The sequence below is a fragment of the Herpailurus yagouaroundi genome, unplaced genomic scaffold, assembly GCF_014898765.1.
Source record: "Herpailurus yagouaroundi ecotype Mexico unplaced genomic scaffold, PumYag 28, whole genome shotgun sequence".
In the NCBI taxonomy this organism is placed as follows: Eukaryota; Metazoa; Chordata; class Mammalia; order Carnivora; family Felidae; genus Herpailurus; species Herpailurus yagouaroundi.
In genome coordinates, this window is record NW_024412376.1 from 12,427,186 (window position 1) to 12,445,044 (window position 17,859).

Consider the following 17,859-nt stretch of genomic DNA (forward strand, 5'->3'; position numbering starts at 1 on the left):
GAAATAAATGGTTTCCTCTTACAGACTTAGGAAGGGCTAGGCAAAATTTTAAGTTGCCCCAAACCCTAAGTCCCCAAGTGGAGGTGAGCAGGGGATGGGGGAGGGGATGCTGAGGACATTGTCTCCTCAGGCTCCTCCTCTGGGCCAAAGCCTGCAAAGGAGTCCTGCAAACGCACCAGCCTAGAAGGAACGTCCTCAACCGCTAAAATCCTCCAGGGCCCCTCCCGCGGGCACCATGCGCTCCGACCCGTGGGGACTGGTCGGGAATGCCCATCCGCGCTGTTCGCTACACAAGGCCTGGTGCGGAAGAAGCACACAAATGTTCACCGAGTGACTCAGCGAGAGGACTAAACGTGACACAACCACTAGCGCTCGTTTTGGGGTCTGAGCGACCGTAACAACCCCATAGCCTCATGCTGTGGGAGTTCTCATGAGCTGCAGGAAAGTAGCAGCTTGGAAAATTGAGATTCATCCTAGGAGCTAGATCAATTCTACATTCAGACTTGCCTCAGAACAGGGCAGCTTCTGGCTGCCAAATTTCTGTCATAATTTGGCAGTACTTATCTCAGAGAACAACCCAGAGAACTTAGGAATATAAACCAGCCCTGCAAAGATGTGCCCTGACTGGTTGGTGGCCACCTCCAGTCGGCCTTCCACCTGCAAGGACATGATCCATCAGAGGAGAGCCAAGTGATTTACTGACGCAGGGCCGCCGGGGAGCCCATTTGCCCGTGAAAACAGCACACCCAGCAGCCTTGCCCCTGCCTGGTGCTGGGCTCCCTGCAGGCAATCTCAGGAGACCTGGTCACCTCCCCAGGGAAGAGGGGCTGGGCCCAGCACCCCTAGTGCCCTTGCGAACCGTGCTGGGCCCCGGCCGGGAGCGACGTCCTGAGGATGCTGGCCTCATGGGTACGAGCAGGAACCAACAAATAACACTGGGTTCCAAGCCTGCAGGGTGTGACCCAGCCCTGCCAGTGTCCACAAGCATCATCTCCTCCCCCAAATGCCTGTTGCAGAACCTTCAAGGGTCAAGCTGCTTGTGCAGCAGCGCAAGGAAGTCCTCAGCTCGCAGGTGTGGGGCCGATCATGTAGATCAAGGCGGACAGTGGAGCCGTTGCCTGAGAACTGGGACATCCTGCTCCAGAGAAGAGGACTGCCCCCCCCCCCACCAACCTCCTCCAGACCAGCTGTCTCCCAGTTAGCCCAGAAGCTCCAGTTACCCTAGTTCTAAGGCCATCAGAAAGTTCTATTGGCTCTTGGCTCCCGTAAGAGGGTCTCGACCAAGGGGAGTAAGACTTGGCCACAGAACCCGTGGCCAAACCACAAGGGGTGCAGGGTTCTGGAGACGTGCACTCAGGGACTTGCGGCTTCCCTGAAACTCCCCGTCCTAGTCTCAGTCTTGAAGAGTCTTGGACCCAGGCCACCCCTTGCCCCATGGGACAGCCTGGAATGAGCTCAAACACCCCTGCCTCGGGGGTGGGGGGAGGGGAAAGCAACGAGACCAGCCTCGGACGTAGGCATGAAATCATCTGGTTTTATTTAGAGGCTGCTGGTCATACGACGGAAAGGCATATATGGTACAAAAGTACAGACCTTTAGTTCATTATATAATACAAATCATTAAGTCTTTACAATTCATTACAGAGTCTTTGGATTTTTTAAACTCCCACTTCATGTGCAGCAAATCAATATAGTCGCCCAATCAAAATCATTTCTTTATACGTGAACCTGTCGTATTTACAGAACTCCACACGTGGAGAAGACCCTCCAAGACCCCCCACAAAATTAGTGTCAGCAGCCTGGCTGAAGGCACAGTGGACTTCTCTGAGAGAAAGACGTGTGGGGACGGTTGAGCCAGTGTTTTAGGCTGCAAGACAGGCTGCACCCACCATCCCCAGGGTAAAAAGGCACGACAGACAGGTGGCTGCCTTCTCAGGCACTCCCTGTCCCAGACGCAGGCCTACAAGGCCAGCCTCAAGCAAGTGGAGCTAATCTCAGCCAGGAAAATAACTACCCTTGAACTTCTTGTGGGTTTCACATACAGGGAACGTTAAGCCAAGATGAGAAAACATAAGGAAGTAATGAGGGATTTAAACACCGTTTAAGCCTTTCAAACTCTTCAAGGGTCTCATTCACAGCTCAATGGAAGCTCAAATCTCTCACTAAATGCACAAGGCCCTTCGTGGCTGACCCCAGCCACATGCACTGGCCGTGCTCTCTCACTCTCCTGTGCCCTCTGGCCAGGCTGGGATTTTGGACAGCTGCCCCCTATGGCCAACCCCCCCTCCCTCTGCCCCACCGCCACTGCAGTGCCCTGGGGGTGACGGCCAGTGGAGATTGTACATGTGCAGAAAGGGAGGCAGAAGCCCAGGAGGATCCCCCGCCTGGCCTCTGACACATCCTGGTGCTGCCTGGGGCCGTTGGGGGTGGCCCCAGCATCCAGGTGGCCCATCCCCTCCTGCTGTCACACCCAATCCCAGAGCCTGGGACCTGCTGGAACCACATCTCAAATCTTAGTGCTGACATTTCATTTAAAACCAGGTCTATTAGTAAGGTGAGAACAGAAGGTGGGTGCGATGGAGCCCCTCCCTCCACCTCCCACAGCCATGCCCCCGGCAAGACCGCACCTTTGGCCCAATAAATGCTGGGCCATAGGGACTGCCTGGGCTATGGCTTTAGTGAGCATGTCTTCCGCACGCCACTGCTTTTCTAGTAACAGGTTAACATGAGTTTGCACCGAGGAGCGAGAGTGAAGGCCGCAGACCAGAGCAGGGAGGCCTCCCTCAGACTCGCACTGCTTATCCCCTGGAGGAGGAGGGCTGCCCCGAGCTGCCCAGGAAGACAGCGGACTGCAACGGAGTGACGCCTGCACCCTGCTTAACCCAGCGACACCCGGACCTTGAAGGGACGCGCCGGTTGTGAAGCAAGAAGATAGGGAGGGTTGGGACTGCAAACCCTGTCCCTACGATGAGCCACACAGGCCTCGTGGCTCTCAAGGTGCCTGCGGGGCCAGAGCTGAGTCAGGACAGCCAGACCAGCCTCTCCCGGTCCCGGGGCAGGCCCACTGTTGACTCTCCAGCCACAGTGGCAGCTCGCCAACGACACCAGTGGGACAGAGGTCTCCTCTCTCACACCCTGCAGGGCGGGGCCCAAAACGTGCTCCAAAGCAGGCGAGAGCTGCATACCAGACAGCAGCCACAGTAATGCCTTCCTCCCGAGACCAGCGACGGCCCTCCCACCCCGTTGGCAGCCAGGCTGTCCCGGCAGGCCCTCTGCTCAGCTGCTCACACTGTCAGCTGCTTCCGCACAAGACCCAGGGGAAGCCACGACTGGGGCAACGCTGCTCCCCTGGGAGGCAGACCTGCAAGGAACGGGGATGGGTGGTGGGGAATCTCAGGCAGAGGAAACCGGGAATGTTGGAAAAGCAGGCCCAGGGGACGGAGGGAGGCCATGCTGGCTGCAGAGGGGACCTTGGGAGAAAGAGAAGGTGGTCCCGAAACCTCCTTACACCCCAGGCTGGTCTCTTCCACGGCTCCTGCAAGCTCCAGCTGATACGACCCCGCTCAGGTCCATAATTCCACTGCAGTCCACTCCATGTCAACCAAACCAAGTGACAGAGACAGAGCATGATACCCATCTCCCGACTGGCCTTCCCAACACAGTTCTGCGGAAGGCTGCTGAAGGCACGCGCAGGGCTGGGCTCCGGCAAGTACTCTGCCAGGTAAATAAGGATCATAAACGGCCAAATGACCTTCCATTTGTTTTCCCCAGTGAGCCGGGCGTGCGACGTCTGCCCACAGGCAGGTCGTCGGAGGCTGTGCGAGCATCGCTGCTCCCCTCAAAGGGGTGGTGCCAGTTCGTTCATCAATGGACCACACTGACGCTGGTGTCCGCAGAGAAAAGTCCTACCTGAACACAGATTTGTGGAGGACTTCTGCGCTGGGAAGGAGGTTAGGCAGAAACTGAACGTTTGCTGAGATAAAGCTACACGAGGGGTGTGCCCTTCAGCTCCGGGCCCGTCCTCCTGTGGCAGCTCGAGTCACGGGGGCCCAGCCCAGTGAGGAGTGAGGACTGAGGCACACGGGGTGGGCGGGAGCGGCAGCTCTCACCTGGCACACAGCTGGCTGTTAGGAAGCGGGGCCCCAAAGCGGTGGGCGGGCGGGCGGCGCCACGTGTAATTAATGGAAGCTAATTAATCCCGGGCTCCTCCCCAACGGGGATTCGGGCCTGCGGCAGCTGCAAACCCTCAGGTACCCGTGGGCCCCACACAGCCCCACTCTGGGGCAGGGAACCTGACATGACTTCTCCGTAGGGGCTTCAAATCCCTACGGAACAGAGATTTTTCAAAAAGGTCTTCCTGGGCATCGTTTCTAAGAGTCTAAATGTGAGAACTAAAAACAGGCCTCCCAGTGCCGTGCACAAATCCTGACCCGGGGTTTGTCCCCGGGCTGCCAGGGTGTCTCCTAGGCTCCTGCTCCCTTGTGAGGACATACATGGCAGGTAGCTGAATGCTGGGCACTAGGTCCCTGGGCTACTCCCATGGAAAGTTCCAGAAGCACTAGCTGTCCCATGGAGGTTCCATCCCACCTGGCACTCCCCACCGGAGCCACACGCCACCCCCTGGTCCCAGAGGCACCAGCCCTCTTCTCACTTCTGCAGACTCCGTTCCAACTCCCAACCAGCCTGGCGGGGAAGGGTTCCAGGAAGTGTCCTGCGAGAGCTGGGCAATGCTCGTGGAGGGTCTCCCGCTGTCCACGTCTGGACTGGTAGGGACAGTGGGGAGCTCTCCTTGCACAGGCCCACCTGCTAGGCCACAGCCCCCCAGCCTTAGGGAGTCATCAGGGTATAGAACTGCCAAGAAGTTAAACTGGTCTCAGGCCCTTCCAAGAAACCAAAATTGCACCAAATAGGGTCATGACACCTCTGCTGACTTTGCCATTACAGATGCACCATAACATAATCCTCCAAGTTTTTGCTCTCTTGGAGTAAGGCCACTTGTGCGTCTGTGTCAATGATAACGTAAGGAGGGGCATCACCCTCTGTCCCCCTGGGAACCCCTGCCAGAGGCAGGAGGCTGGCAGCTGCTGAGCAGCCTCAGAGGCTGGTGATGTGCAAGGCAGGCCCGGGGCACTCATGCCTGCGCAGACGATTGTGGCTCGCGAAAGATTTCGGATTTTGAAAAAATAAATATAAATAAATATATTCCAAGCACTCTGTTAAGGGAACAAATGGCAAAAGAAAACGCTTTCCAGGTATAATGACACTAACATGCCCACAAAGAAACCGCTACGAAACCCTGCGGAAAGGAGGAGGGAAAGGTGGGAGGGTCAGGCCCAGTGCCCGTTGCTGTGGCGCCCAGGACCTTGTGCCAAAAGTCCCACCAGAGGCACTTGTGGGAGTCTGTTACTTGGTGTTGGGTCTCTGGGGGGCCAGAGGATGCAGTGAGCCTGGGGAGCAAGCCAGAACCACGGCGGGTCGGCTGGGGCGCTGGCCCTGGAGGCAGAGGGAGGATGCCCTGCCTCTGGGAAAGAAAGGCACTGGTTACGAGGTTGGTTACGAGGTTAGTGGGGTCATCAGAACAGAAAAGAGGAACAACAGCCCCAGGTGGGGAAATCTCCAGGCAGGGGCCTGGCTCCCACCATCCAGGACTGCTCCAGGCTCCTAGAACCTTCAACCCCTCTGCCTTGTGGAGATGCCTCTTCTCTGAGCAGAGGAAGAAATGAAGCTTCCAGAGTCCCGGGAGGAGCAGGGAAAGGTCACGAGCCCTGTGTTGTGCAAAAAGAGTTCACTGCCCTGCTCCCCAGGGAAGGGGGTCTGAGGTGTCACTGCCCACCCCAGGGCCGTCACCGGCAAGGCTCGGGAGCCATGCCCTCCGGCAGCACTGGCCAGGGAAGCAGGCCAGCAGCCCAGGAGGACCGTGAGGGAGGAGGGCCGGGGCGCCGGCTTAGCTGGCCCAGGACTTTCGGTTCTCCGGGTTCTTACGGCTCCTGTCGGCCCTCAGCGCTGTGGCGCCCTCTGCCTTGGCCAGAGCCGCTGTCAGGGAGGCCAGGTTGGTGGCAGAGCCGGAGAGGGTGCTGCTCCTTCGGGGCTCAGGGGCGCCCTGCAGCCTGGGCCCCGCGCTGCGCCGCTGCCCTGCGCCCGTTGCTCTGCGCACCCGGCTCGGCCTCACCAGCAGCCCGTGGCCGGGGTTGCACTTGAAGTACTGCTTCCCTCCGATGGAGCCGTCATTCTTACCTGAGGGGAAAGAGAAGAAGACAGAGAGGTGGCTTCCCAGGGCCCCTCGCTCCCTGTCAAACAGATGAGGCCGAGGGCACAGGCTCCCAGGCAGCATGTGCTGGCCACCGGTGACAGGCACCCCCAGGCAGCCCAGGTGTGAGGTCGATGCGCCCGTCCTGCCATTTCCCATGGCCAGGTGCAGGCAAGTCAGCAAAGCAGAAGTGGCACCGACCCCACCCTCCTCCAGGGAAGAGACCATTTTCAACCTGGATGGAGGTGGTTGGTGGAATGATTATTCTTCCTGAATCCATTAGATGGAAACTGGCAAATTACCAAATTGTAGCTAGTTTAATGTGTCAAAATGGAGGAAAGAAGTTTCCTTTGTAAAAACAGATAGAAAATGCATTAAGGTGAAGAATGAGAACCCAGTGCTCAAGTGGGTAGAGAGAGAGGATACCTGAGCAAAGGGACCACTCTGACCCCAAATGTCAGTATCTCATGGTGACAGGTTGGTGGGGAACATGATCTTTGAAGCAAAAACAATCATGAATTGTCTTCACTCACTGCACATCCTAACCCACCCTTCTCTCTTCCCCCGACTCCAAACAGGCCCACCCTCACCACCTCCCCTCTGTCAGCAAGGACCCCTCAGTAGCACCTCTCAGCGCATCTAACAGACCATGTCCCTCACTGCGTGGCCACCGCTAATCCCTCGGCTCCCGGGGCACACCCCCCACCCCTGCCCACCAGCTCCCCACTTCCAGTCTCCCCACTGTCCTCTGCCCACTCACCCCATTTCGTTTTCTTCACAGCACTTACTACTATCAAGTGTTAATTAATTCTTCGTTTGTTTACTTGGTTATTTTCTCCCTCCCAAAATGAAAGTCCAGTGAGACCAGGGACTTTGTTTTGCTCCCCAAGGTATCCTTGGAAACCAAGACAGTGATTGCCACATGGTGGGTGCATAATTGTTGAATGAATTCATCTATTTGCTAATTCCACTTTAATTCTTGAGTCTAACTTCAGATATAAACTTCTCTCCCAATTTCCCTGCACATAATAGCAGACACTTCTTTAAAAAATGGCCTGTGCTGCATTACTCTTCTAGAACCACTTCCAACTTACAGCATTTTTCACAGCAGCCAAAAAGTGGAAACCAACTGATGAATGGATGAACAAAAGGTGGAACTTCCACAGGCTGGAATATTATTTGGCCAGAAAAAGGGATGAAGTGCTGACACAAGTTGTAACCAGATAAACCTTGGAAAATTATGCAGAATGAAAGAAGCCAGTCACAAAAGCCCAGCATATTGTAGGATCCCCTTTATGTGAAAGTCCAGATTAGGACATTGCATATAAATTTAGAGAGATGAAAAACTGATTATTGGTTGGTTAGCTAGGACTTAGGGAGGGAGAGGGCCTTCAAAACAGACATGTGGCTTCTTTTTAGGTTGATGAACCTGTTCTAAGATTAGACTATGGTAGTGATTGCACAACTCTGTAAATCTACTCAGAACCATTAAATTAATTGTACACTTTTAACAGGTAGACTTTACAATATGTGAATTGGTATCAGAGTAAAGCTGTTTTAATAAAAAGAAATATCTAAAGGACAAAGTATTTCCTTAAGTAGTGGCCCTGGTTTTTCAGAAAATGGTGATCTATTTGCTTTTAAGGTGTGCCATTCTGTAATGAGACATAAGAGATCACCTCTTCTGTTCTCAAGCCAAGGCATCCAGCCTGCACACAGGCATCAGTGTTTGCAACCTGAGCAGAAACAGCAGACACAGCTACTGTTACACTGTTACAGTTCAAAAGCAGATGCCTCTGTGACTTAAAAAAAAAAAAAAAAAAAAAAAAAAAAAGGCATTTAAATTCATTACCAAATTGATAGTAGTTTTCAATCAATGTCTTAGGTTTCTGAAAAATGTCTGGAGGTTTAACAAAGAGAACACTTAGGTAACTTTCATTCCTGATTTTGAAAAGTGACCTGGAGGCTCAGAGAGGTCAAATGATGTGCCCAAGGGCACATAGCAAGTTCCCCGCAGTGCTGGGACAGGGCCAGTACTCTCCCCCCAAGACCACAGTTGGCGAAATCCCCTTAGGAGCCCCGGGAACCGTCCCAAACAAGCAGCACTCACCTGAAGGTGAGTGTAACTCTACTCCGATCCACGTCCCCTCTTGAAAGTCAGTTGGCCCGATGTACCTCACAATGCCTATCTTGTTGGTGCCCACGGTGACACATTCTCCCTCTTTGAGCCACTCTGGGACTTCACTGGCTTCTTCAGAATCTGAGGAAACCTCCAGCTTTCCCAGGGCCTGTGTCCCAGCACTGCTGTCACTCGGCCCCCCGGAGGCCGGCAGGTCCTCCTCAGCACCAGAGGGGCAGCTGGAGTCCCCGCCCAGCATGCGCGAGAACGACTTCAGCTCGGAGGTTCGCACCTTCTGGATTCTGAATGGAGACGCCAGAGCAGGTGATTGAGACAGGAGGTCTGGAGGCTGTGGTTTGGAGACATCCAGCTCTAAGCTGGCGGCAGGCTTCACATGGTCCGTGGCTCTTCCGAGCTGCTTGGTGGCCGAGGAAATTTGGCCGCCACTTTGCTGGCTGGGTGATTCCTTCTGGGGGGCAGGTGTGGGGAGATGAGTCAGTGAAGCCCTTGCTTCTTCATTCTGCTTCTCCGAGGAAACTGCTCCCCTGGCCTCGGAGGCACCACTGCTGTTGCCCCAAGCATTTTGTGTTGCCGGGAGTGGCAGGGACAGAAGGCTGCGCTGACCCTCCAACCGGGCAGGAAGATCACTGTCTGCAGTGGGAGCAGCAGATGGAAATGGGAGCTCCGTGTCCGGGGTGGCCGGGCAGAAGGCAGGAGGGGGCGAGCCAGGTGTCTGGCCCCCCACTGCAGCCGCGGCATCAAGGCTAGGGATCAATGCATCGGACAGTGTCGCGGTGGAGACGCTGTGGGAAAAGTACCCACTGGAGGCCTCACTCAGGGGGCTGGGCGGCCCTTCCTGAACTTCGGGGGCTTGGGTGTTGGCAGTGACGGACTGCTGGGGAGGTGCTTTCGTGGGTCTGTCACACATCTTCACGGGGGCCATCTGCACAGTCACAACAGGAGCCGCACTAATCCCCACGCTCTCTCGGTAAGCCTGAAGCAGGGAAGGGCCAAGAATAAAGGTTAAAATTCAAAGTCAGCTGCTCATTTCCAAAAGAATTCAGACAGATCTTGTGGTCAGTTGAAACATTACAGCTTTGACAGTAAAAAGAGCGCTGCCATGCACCTGGGCAGACCGGGTGCCAGTTCTGTTCCACCACTTCCGTCCGGGTGACCCCAGTTTTTTCCGCAGCACTGAGTAGCCTGCACTCTGCACTATGCTGAGCACCAAGCAAACAGTCACCCACCTGCTCGCTGCCTGAGATAGAGTGACTTATAATAAGAAATACATATTTGGCCTTCATCCTGTTTCTGCCACAGAGCTCTGGAACCCTTGGAGTTTCCTAAGTGGTAAGAGTGATAAAGGCGTTTTGATATTCCTAACCAGCCCCTCCCAACAACATCTGAGTTCATGTTAATGAGCTGACTCTGGGCCTGCACCTAAGGATGGGGGCTGATTGCCAGGGCAACCCACCTTGTGATTTGAGCTTCAGCCCCACAGCCAACTCCAAGGAGGGAAGAGGGGCTAAAGGTGAGCTAATCACTAATTGCCAATGATTTAATCAATCATGCCTATGTAATAAAGCCTCCACAAAAACCGAAAGGGACAGGCTCCTGGGAGCTGCTGGTTTGGTGAACACATGGAGGTATGGGGAGAGTGCTGCACACAGGGAGGGCGTTAAAAGTCCACGCCTTCTCCCCACACCTGGCCCTATGCACCTCTTCCACGTGGCTGTTCCCCAGTGGTATCCCTTGTAATAAACTGGTGATCTAGTAAGTAAAATGTTTCTCTTGAGTTGTGCGAACCATTCTGACAAATTAATCAAACCCAAGTGGAGGTTCATTGGAACCCCTTATCTACAGCTGGTTGATCAGAAGCACAGGTGACCGACCACCTGGACTTGGGACTGATACTCAAAGCAGGGACATTCTTGTGGGCCTGAGCCCTTAACCCATGGGCTTTGATGCCATCTCCAGGGAAGACGGTGTCAGAATTAAGTTGAACACTCAGCTGCTGTGGGACAAGGGCTTGGTGGTGGGAAAGAAGACTACTCGACGGCCATGTAGTAGGGTCAGTGAGGCATGGCAAGGTCCTTACCACAGGGTGCAGCACACAATAGGTGCACATTAAATCTCGATTCCCTCCCTACCCACCAGCATCCCCAGTCTCCTGGCACTCAGGCTAAGCACCCTGCTCTGATGGAAACAGATCCTCCTGCCCACCACCAACTTCATGAGGGACTGAGAGAATCACTAGAAGCCAGAAGAATACTTTCTCCTGCAAAGTTGAAATGAGGATCTCAGTGAAGGGTGTGGATGTGCCTCAACACAGCTTTGCCAGTGCTGCCAGGAATGACCCTCGGGCCTGGTGGCTAGCTTGTGGCTCCTGGCCGGGAGTCAGGTGGAAGAAGAGGAGACAGGCTGCCTGCAGGCTGGTCCCATGTCATGGTTCGGGGGCCCTCTGGTCCAGGGAGATGCAGGCCAGGCAGTAACCTCCCCTGCAGTGAAGGGGGGCTGAGAGTGGAAGGAGCCGCAGAGGCTGGCTTCCCCATCTCGTATGACTTGTCTGCCTCACTCTGACAGAGACACACAAAGCCCCATCCCCTGGGGAATGACGACAGCCACTGCTTGTCCACATTCTACTGGTTCTGAGGTGCTCCTAGGGTGCTCTTTCGGTGATAACTGAAGCCATTTGAAGAAGTTAGCAGATTATCTCTCTATTCCTGATTCACAATGACAGGGGTAAGAGAGAAGGCAGGAACAGGGAATGGGGTTGGTGCTCTGGAGAAGGATGCTGTTCAGAAAAAGAAATATGTTTTCCAATATTTACGGAAAGATTATTTATATTACAGGAATGGCCATTTTCCATTTGAAATACAGGATTTATTTGAACTGGGAAACAGCTGAGATCTATAAGTCTCTTACAGTTACTTGGCTTAACTCAGCAGTCTGATAAATCATGCATTTTCACGTGAATTGTCATTTATATTCCTGTCTCCAGAGGCCCTCCTTTCCCCACAAGGCACACTTTCAGGGTACGAAATTAACGGCACCTCTTGAGATTAACAGCCCATTTTTGTGATGGATCTCCAGGCTGCAAAATTTACTAAATCCAATAGATCAATAACTGTCACCAACATAAATACTCTAAAAGATTAGGCAATCCTTCAATCATTTTTCTTTTGCAACTTGTACATGTTTTATTTATCCTTTTCTATTTTATTTTTAATATCATTGACCAGGCAGGGAAGAATATACAAACAAAACTACCAGAGTCTAGAATCTGAACAGGAACTGTGGTTCTGAAATAGTACATGTTCCCTATTCTCCGATGGTAACACTGCATCATTGCCACACGGACAGCTATCTGCAAATGGCCAACTCAGTCCTGTCCTGAGGAGGTGACAGTCCAGTGACAGTGGCTTGGATTTCCCTGGTCATTATCCCATTTGCCTCCACATGAATCCTTCGATGTAGGCCGGCAAGTACTACCATATGCATTTTACAACATGGCCCAGAGAGGTTAAAGGATTTATCTAAAGTCTCCAGTAAGTGACAACCAGGGATCAGAGGTCAGATCCACAGTGACAAAAGGGACCAAAGGTGGCAGAAGGCAAGCGCTGATTGCTCGGTTCTTTCCTGCTGAGCCTGAGCACAGCCTCAGATTCCTTCCGTTACAGCACTGCAGGAAGCCGCTCCCACTTGACTGGAGTTGGTATGTGAGTGGAAACCGTCTCCCCCCATTTGTGGGTTATTCCCTTACCGCTGACACTTCCAGAGCTGCCCTGAGCCACAGAGGCTGTCACAGGTCTGGTGCCCTCACCCGTGAAAGACGTGGTCTCCCTCTGTCCCACTGGCCTTGGGATCCCAATCCTGCCTCAGCAAAATAACAAACACAACTCACAGGGGACGGGGTTGAGGGGGGTGGTGCACATGAACATCAAATATGTTCTGTATTGAAAAGGGCCTTTTTAGAAAGGAGTGAATCCGTGGAGGTCTGAGTTCTCTTTCAAATCATTTGCCCTTTTTGGCCGTTGTTTTAATAAATAAAATTTTCCGATAAAGATACAGCCCTTCCTAAGAGAATGAACGCACAGTGGGAGAAAATAGATTTGCTATTCATAAGATGAGAAGTGCTGTTCATCTGTGGGAGATCATAAGAGACTATTTTCTCCCCAGTTTAGCATTAGTCTTTTCACGCTGATATCATGAATCAGAATGAAATGTAAAACTGAGAATTAAGCAAACACTCAGGATAAGGAGATTGTTCTGTTTATAGAAATCGCCTTTGCCTAGCAGTGGGCTATTAAAGCAGCAGACTACATTAGCAGTCAAGCACCTAAAAGTTTAGCAATCATATGATTAACAAGTTGAAAATAGAAAAGTAGAACAAGGAAAATATAGAGGGAGAAGACAGTGACCTATATTATAGCTAATTATCAAAACGGGAACACTAAAATGAAAAACCCATGAGTGTGGACTCAAAAATTAGAGCCTTGGGGCCACCCACCACATGTGGGGCAGCCACCAGCAAAGGCGCCACCTCCGCCCGACTAACTCACCTCCACCATTCTGGGCGTCCCCACGTCCGGGAAGGCAGACTGCACCATGATTCGGGGCACGGGCTGAGAAAACAAGTGAACAGGCAGGCGTAAGGGACCAAGAGAAGCAGAGAGATCACCACAGAAGGTTTTAATTGAACAGACGGGACAGCCCATCAGGAGGACGCACTCAACGTGAACTTTTACACCTTCAGGAATTCTAACAAGTCCCTGCCAGTTAGGCATGCCAAGGCTAGTGGCGCCACACTCCACAGGGAAGTGTAGGAAATACGGAGCACAGCGAGCACGTATACCCCAGTTGGCAACACAGGACACATGCTAAAAACCACACCATAGATGGCACACCTACACACTCACAGGCTCCCTCTCCACTCACATATGGAGCCTGTTTGTCAAGGGCTATTCTGCACATACTAGTGTTGCAGGACTCTAGAGAGAAATGGTTGGGACAGGAAAGGCTTCAGGCAGGAGGTGGGACACAAAGCAAGCCTTGATGGCCAGGGAGAAGTGGTGCCCAAGCATCGTCACAGGAAGTGAAGAGTAAGGAAGCTGGTCTGGCTAGCACACAAGTCTGGGGCATAAAACAGAGCAGGACAGACATATGGATAGAGGCTTTGGTGTCTGCAACTACCCTCATCAGGTAATGACGAAAACCACTACAGTTGCCTGAGTGGAGAAAGCAGAAGCTTGAGGAGATGGATCTGGTGGTAGAAGGCAAACTGATTGGAGAAATATTTAAAGGCTAAGGGAGATAAATTACGATGAGACTCCAGCAACAGAGCAGATATGAGGGGTAAGAGCCTGAATTAATGGGTGTTAGCAACAGCACAAGGAAGGACTCCTTACTTATGGACATGTGGTTCAAGGGATATTAAAAAAAAACCAAAACAGTGAAAAAATAATTAGCACCAGGATAAGGAAAACGTATGTCAAAAGAAGGAGCTGGTAACTGCAAAGGAGAAGAAATCAGATATTCCTTTAGTAGCTGCTGGGTTTACAGACGTGATTCTCTCAAAGAAACCAAGAATCCACCACTTCTGCCTTTATTCTAACAATCAACTTCTGGCCCCTTCCCAGGTCTCCCTGTTCCAATGCAAGAGTCTGGACCTTGCCTCAGAATGCTCAGCCCCAAGAGGGCTCCATCCTGGCACCACAAACAAGCCCCCAGGAGGAGCCAAAATTGGGTGTCACAGTTTGTTTCCGTACAGTATGAGTGTCCTTTCTCTTCTTGGATCCAAAAGGAGAAGCAGCAAACCACGGATCTACTACCTGACCTAAACTGCCTAGACATGTAGACTTCATATCTCCCCAATTTCCTTCTGACCCCCTTCGGACCCCAGGTCCTCCCAGTTCCCAAGATGTATCGGGTGCCTGAGGCTTCTCTGCCATAAAGATGCTCTCTGGACAGGGGTGCTGGGTGCTCATCGATTAAGTGTCTGACTTCGGCTCAGGTCACGATCTCATGGTTTGTGGGTTCAAGCCCCACGTTGGCCTCTGTGCTGACAGCTCAGAGCCTGGAGCCTGCTTTGGATTCTGTGTCTCCCTCTCTCTCTGCTCCTCTCCCACTTCTTCCCTCTCAAAAATAAATAAATGTTAAAAAAAAATTTTTTTTAAAGATGCTCTGGACAGTGTACAGGCACTAAGACTGGATGGCCAAAGTCCTGCTTCCTACTAAGCAGCCCAAACTCTTACCTGAAGGGAGAGGGGCCCACTTGGAACAAGATGGCTCACTTAGGAGGTAAACCTGAGTTCACAGCATCAAATAACAGCATTTTAGCAAAGAGTACCACGTTTAGCAAAGGGTACTGCTATAACCATGCTTTGCGACTGCCTTTGGGAGAAAAGAGCCAGAAGGGATTAATTCTGCTGAAGGTAAGGGGGATGGTGGTGGGATCTCAGAAAAGGCAGAGACCACAGGCACTTAAGAAACGGTGGGAGGTAAGTCTAAACACATGGAAGAACCTAGGGATAAACTAAAGGAAAGTATACTTTACCCTGCAACACTGGGGAGCCACCAGGGGCTAATGACCAGGGAGAGCTAGCATCAGAGGTATGTTTAAGACAATGTGAGGGGCACCTCAGTGGCTCAGTCAGTTGAGCATCCAATGTCCAACTCTTGATTTTGGCTAAGGTCATGATTTCATGGTTCATGGGATCAAGCCCTGCGTTGGGGTCTGTGCTGACAGCATGAAGCCTGCTTGGGACTCTCTCTCTCCCTCTCTTTATGCCCCTTCTCCACTCATGTTCTCTCTCTCTCTCAAAATAAATAAACTTAAGAAAGAAAGAAAGAAAGAAAGAAAGAAAGAAAGAAAGACAGACAGACAGACAGACAATGTGAGTGGAAGAGAATGAAGAAGAATATCCTGGTGGGGGAAAGGCAGCTGCACATGATGAGGGTCTCAACCACAAGACCTTCCAGCCTTTCCTTGGATTCCTGGACCAGGAAAGCCTCTCCCCTCAACTCGCACAACACATCACTCCCCCATCCCTCACAGCACCTAGCCAGTTCTCTCTCACAGGAATCTCCATTTCTCCACTCTGCTGTCAACTCAGTAGACAGTGATACTCGAGTTATTTCCAAGCAAGTATCCTCCACCCTGCTTTACAGTCTTCGAATACAGGGGCTACTGTCTTTATTTTTATATTTACTTCCTCCCATAGTATCTGAAGTTACCCCTGGTACCCAGGGCCCAATGTCATGGCTATAGGCCACTAAGCTGAGACCTCACATCTTCCTCTCACAAGCTTCCTGTCATAGTCAGTCACCCCCATTGGCCATTTCATCAAGAAACACATCTGCTTCATAAACAGGCCCACCCCAACTCCACCAGTCAGATGACAGGGGTGCGGAGCAGGACACTGGACACACAAAAAATAGTGTCAAAAATAAGATGGGATCAGGTCTGAGCGGGGTCCTGAGTGTAATGTCAAGTACTTTGCACACACCTACTTCTCTGGTTCACATGCTACCCGCTCATGATGCCCGCTCCGTGGGAAGCCAGGCAGTGGTGGCTGCCAGAAAACCGACTCTGGCCAAGTAAGCGTCAGGTAGATATTTCTCCACCAGAGGACTCTGAGAGGTGCGTGCAAATGACGGTGGGGTATGGGCATACAAGCTTGGCCATGTATTCATTTTTTTGATATTTTTTTTTCTTTTTGTTTTAAAGTTTATTTATTTTGAGAGAGAGAGAGTAGGGGAGGGGCAGAAACAGAAGAGGGGAGAGGGTGGGAGGAGCGGCAGAGAGAGACAGAGACAGAGACAGAGACAGAGAGAGAGAGAGAGAGAGAGAGAGAGAGAATCCCAAGCAGGCTCCACACTGTCAGAGTGAATCCCAATGTGGGGCACAAACCCATGAACCATGATATCATGATCTGAGCCAAAACCAAGAGTCAGACACTTAACTGACTGAGGCACCCATAACTGTTACTAAAACTAGATGATGAGCACACAGGGGTTCACTGTGGTATCCTCTCTACTTTTAGGTATTTCAAATGTTTCCATAAAGCTGTCCTACATGAAGGAGATAACTGGGACTCTGATTCAATGTCCAAATTCAGTTCAAAAAACACTCAGGTATTGGCACAAAAACAGACACATAGACCAATGGAATAGAATAGAGAACCCAGAATGGGACCCACAAATGTATGGCCAACTAATCTTTGACAAAGCAGAAAAGAGTATCCAATGGAAAACAGTCTCTTTAACAAATGGTACTGGGAGAACTGGACAGCAACATGCAGAAGAATGAAACTAGACCACTTTCTTACACCATACACAAAAATAAACTCAAAATGGATGAAGGACCTGAATGTGAGACAGGAAACCATCAAAACCCTAGAGGAGAAAGCAGGAAAAAACCTCTTTGACCTCAGCCACAGCAATTTCTTACTCAACACATCTCCAAAGGCAAGGGAATTAAAAGCAAAAAATGAACTATTGGGACCTCATCAAGATAAAAAGCTTCTGCAGTGCAAAGGAAACAACCAACAAAACTAAAAGGCAATCGACAGAATGGGAAAAAAGATTTGTAAATGACATACCGGATAAAGCGCTAGTATCCAAAATCTATAAAGAACTCACCAAACTCCACACCCAAAAAACAAATAATCCAGTGAAGAAATGGGCAGACGATATGAATAGACACTTTTCCAAAGAAGACATCCAGATGGTCAACAGACACGTGAAAAGTTTGCTCAATGTCCCTCCTCATCAGGGAAATACAAATCAAAACCATACTGAGATACCACCTCACACCGGTCAGAGTGGCTAAAATGAACAAATCAGGAAACTATAGATGCTGGAGAGGATGTGGAGAAACAGGAACTCTCTTGCACTGTTGGTGGGAATGCAAACTGGTGCAGCTGCTCTGGAAAACAGTGTAGGGGTTCCTCAAAAAATTAAAAATAGACCTACCCTATGACCCAGCAATGACACTGCTAGGGATTTACCCAAGGGCTACAGGAGTGCTGATGCATAGGGGCACTTGTACCCCAATGTTTATAGCAGCACTTTCAACAATAGCCAAATTATGGAAAGAGCCTAAATGTCCATCAACTGACGAATGGATAAAGAAGATGTGGTTTATATATACAATGGAATACTACTTGGCAATGAGAAAGAATGAAATCTGGCCATTTGCAGTAACATGGATAGAACTGGAGGGTATTATGCTAAGTGAAATAAGTCAGTCAAAGAAAGATACCCTGTTTTCACTCATATGTGGATCTTGAGAAACTTAAGACCATGGGGGAGGAGAAGGAGAAAAAGAAGTTACAGAGAGGGAGGGAGGCAAACCATAAGAGACTCTTAAATACAGAGAACAAACTGAGGGTTGATGGGGGGTAGGGGAGAAGGGAATGTGGGTGATGGGCACTGAGGAGGGCACCTGTTGGGATGAGCACTGGGTGTTGTATGGAAACCAATTTGACAA

General features: G+C 51.3%; 1 protein-coding gene across 2 annotated transcripts in view; it reads right to left on the reverse strand.

Moving 5' to 3' along the window:
• Positions 1-1,514: 1,514 nt before the first annotated feature.
• The window catches only part of KIF13B (kinesin family member 13B), a 209,443-nt gene continuing 193,098 nt past the window's right edge, over positions 1,515-17,859 (reverse strand). For both annotated transcript variants that reach the window (XM_040467565.1, XM_040467638.1), the window contains 3 exons: positions 12,929-12,991; positions 8,358-9,360; positions 1,515-6,234 (listed from right to left, as the gene is read on the reverse strand). In XM_040467565.1, the coding sequence (XP_040323499.1) occupies positions 5,945-6,234; positions 8,358-9,360; positions 12,929-12,991 (1,356 nt within the window). In that variant the 3' untranslated portion in view covers positions 1,515-5,944. The remainder of the gene's footprint in view (positions 6,235-8,357; positions 9,361-12,928; positions 12,992-17,859) is intronic.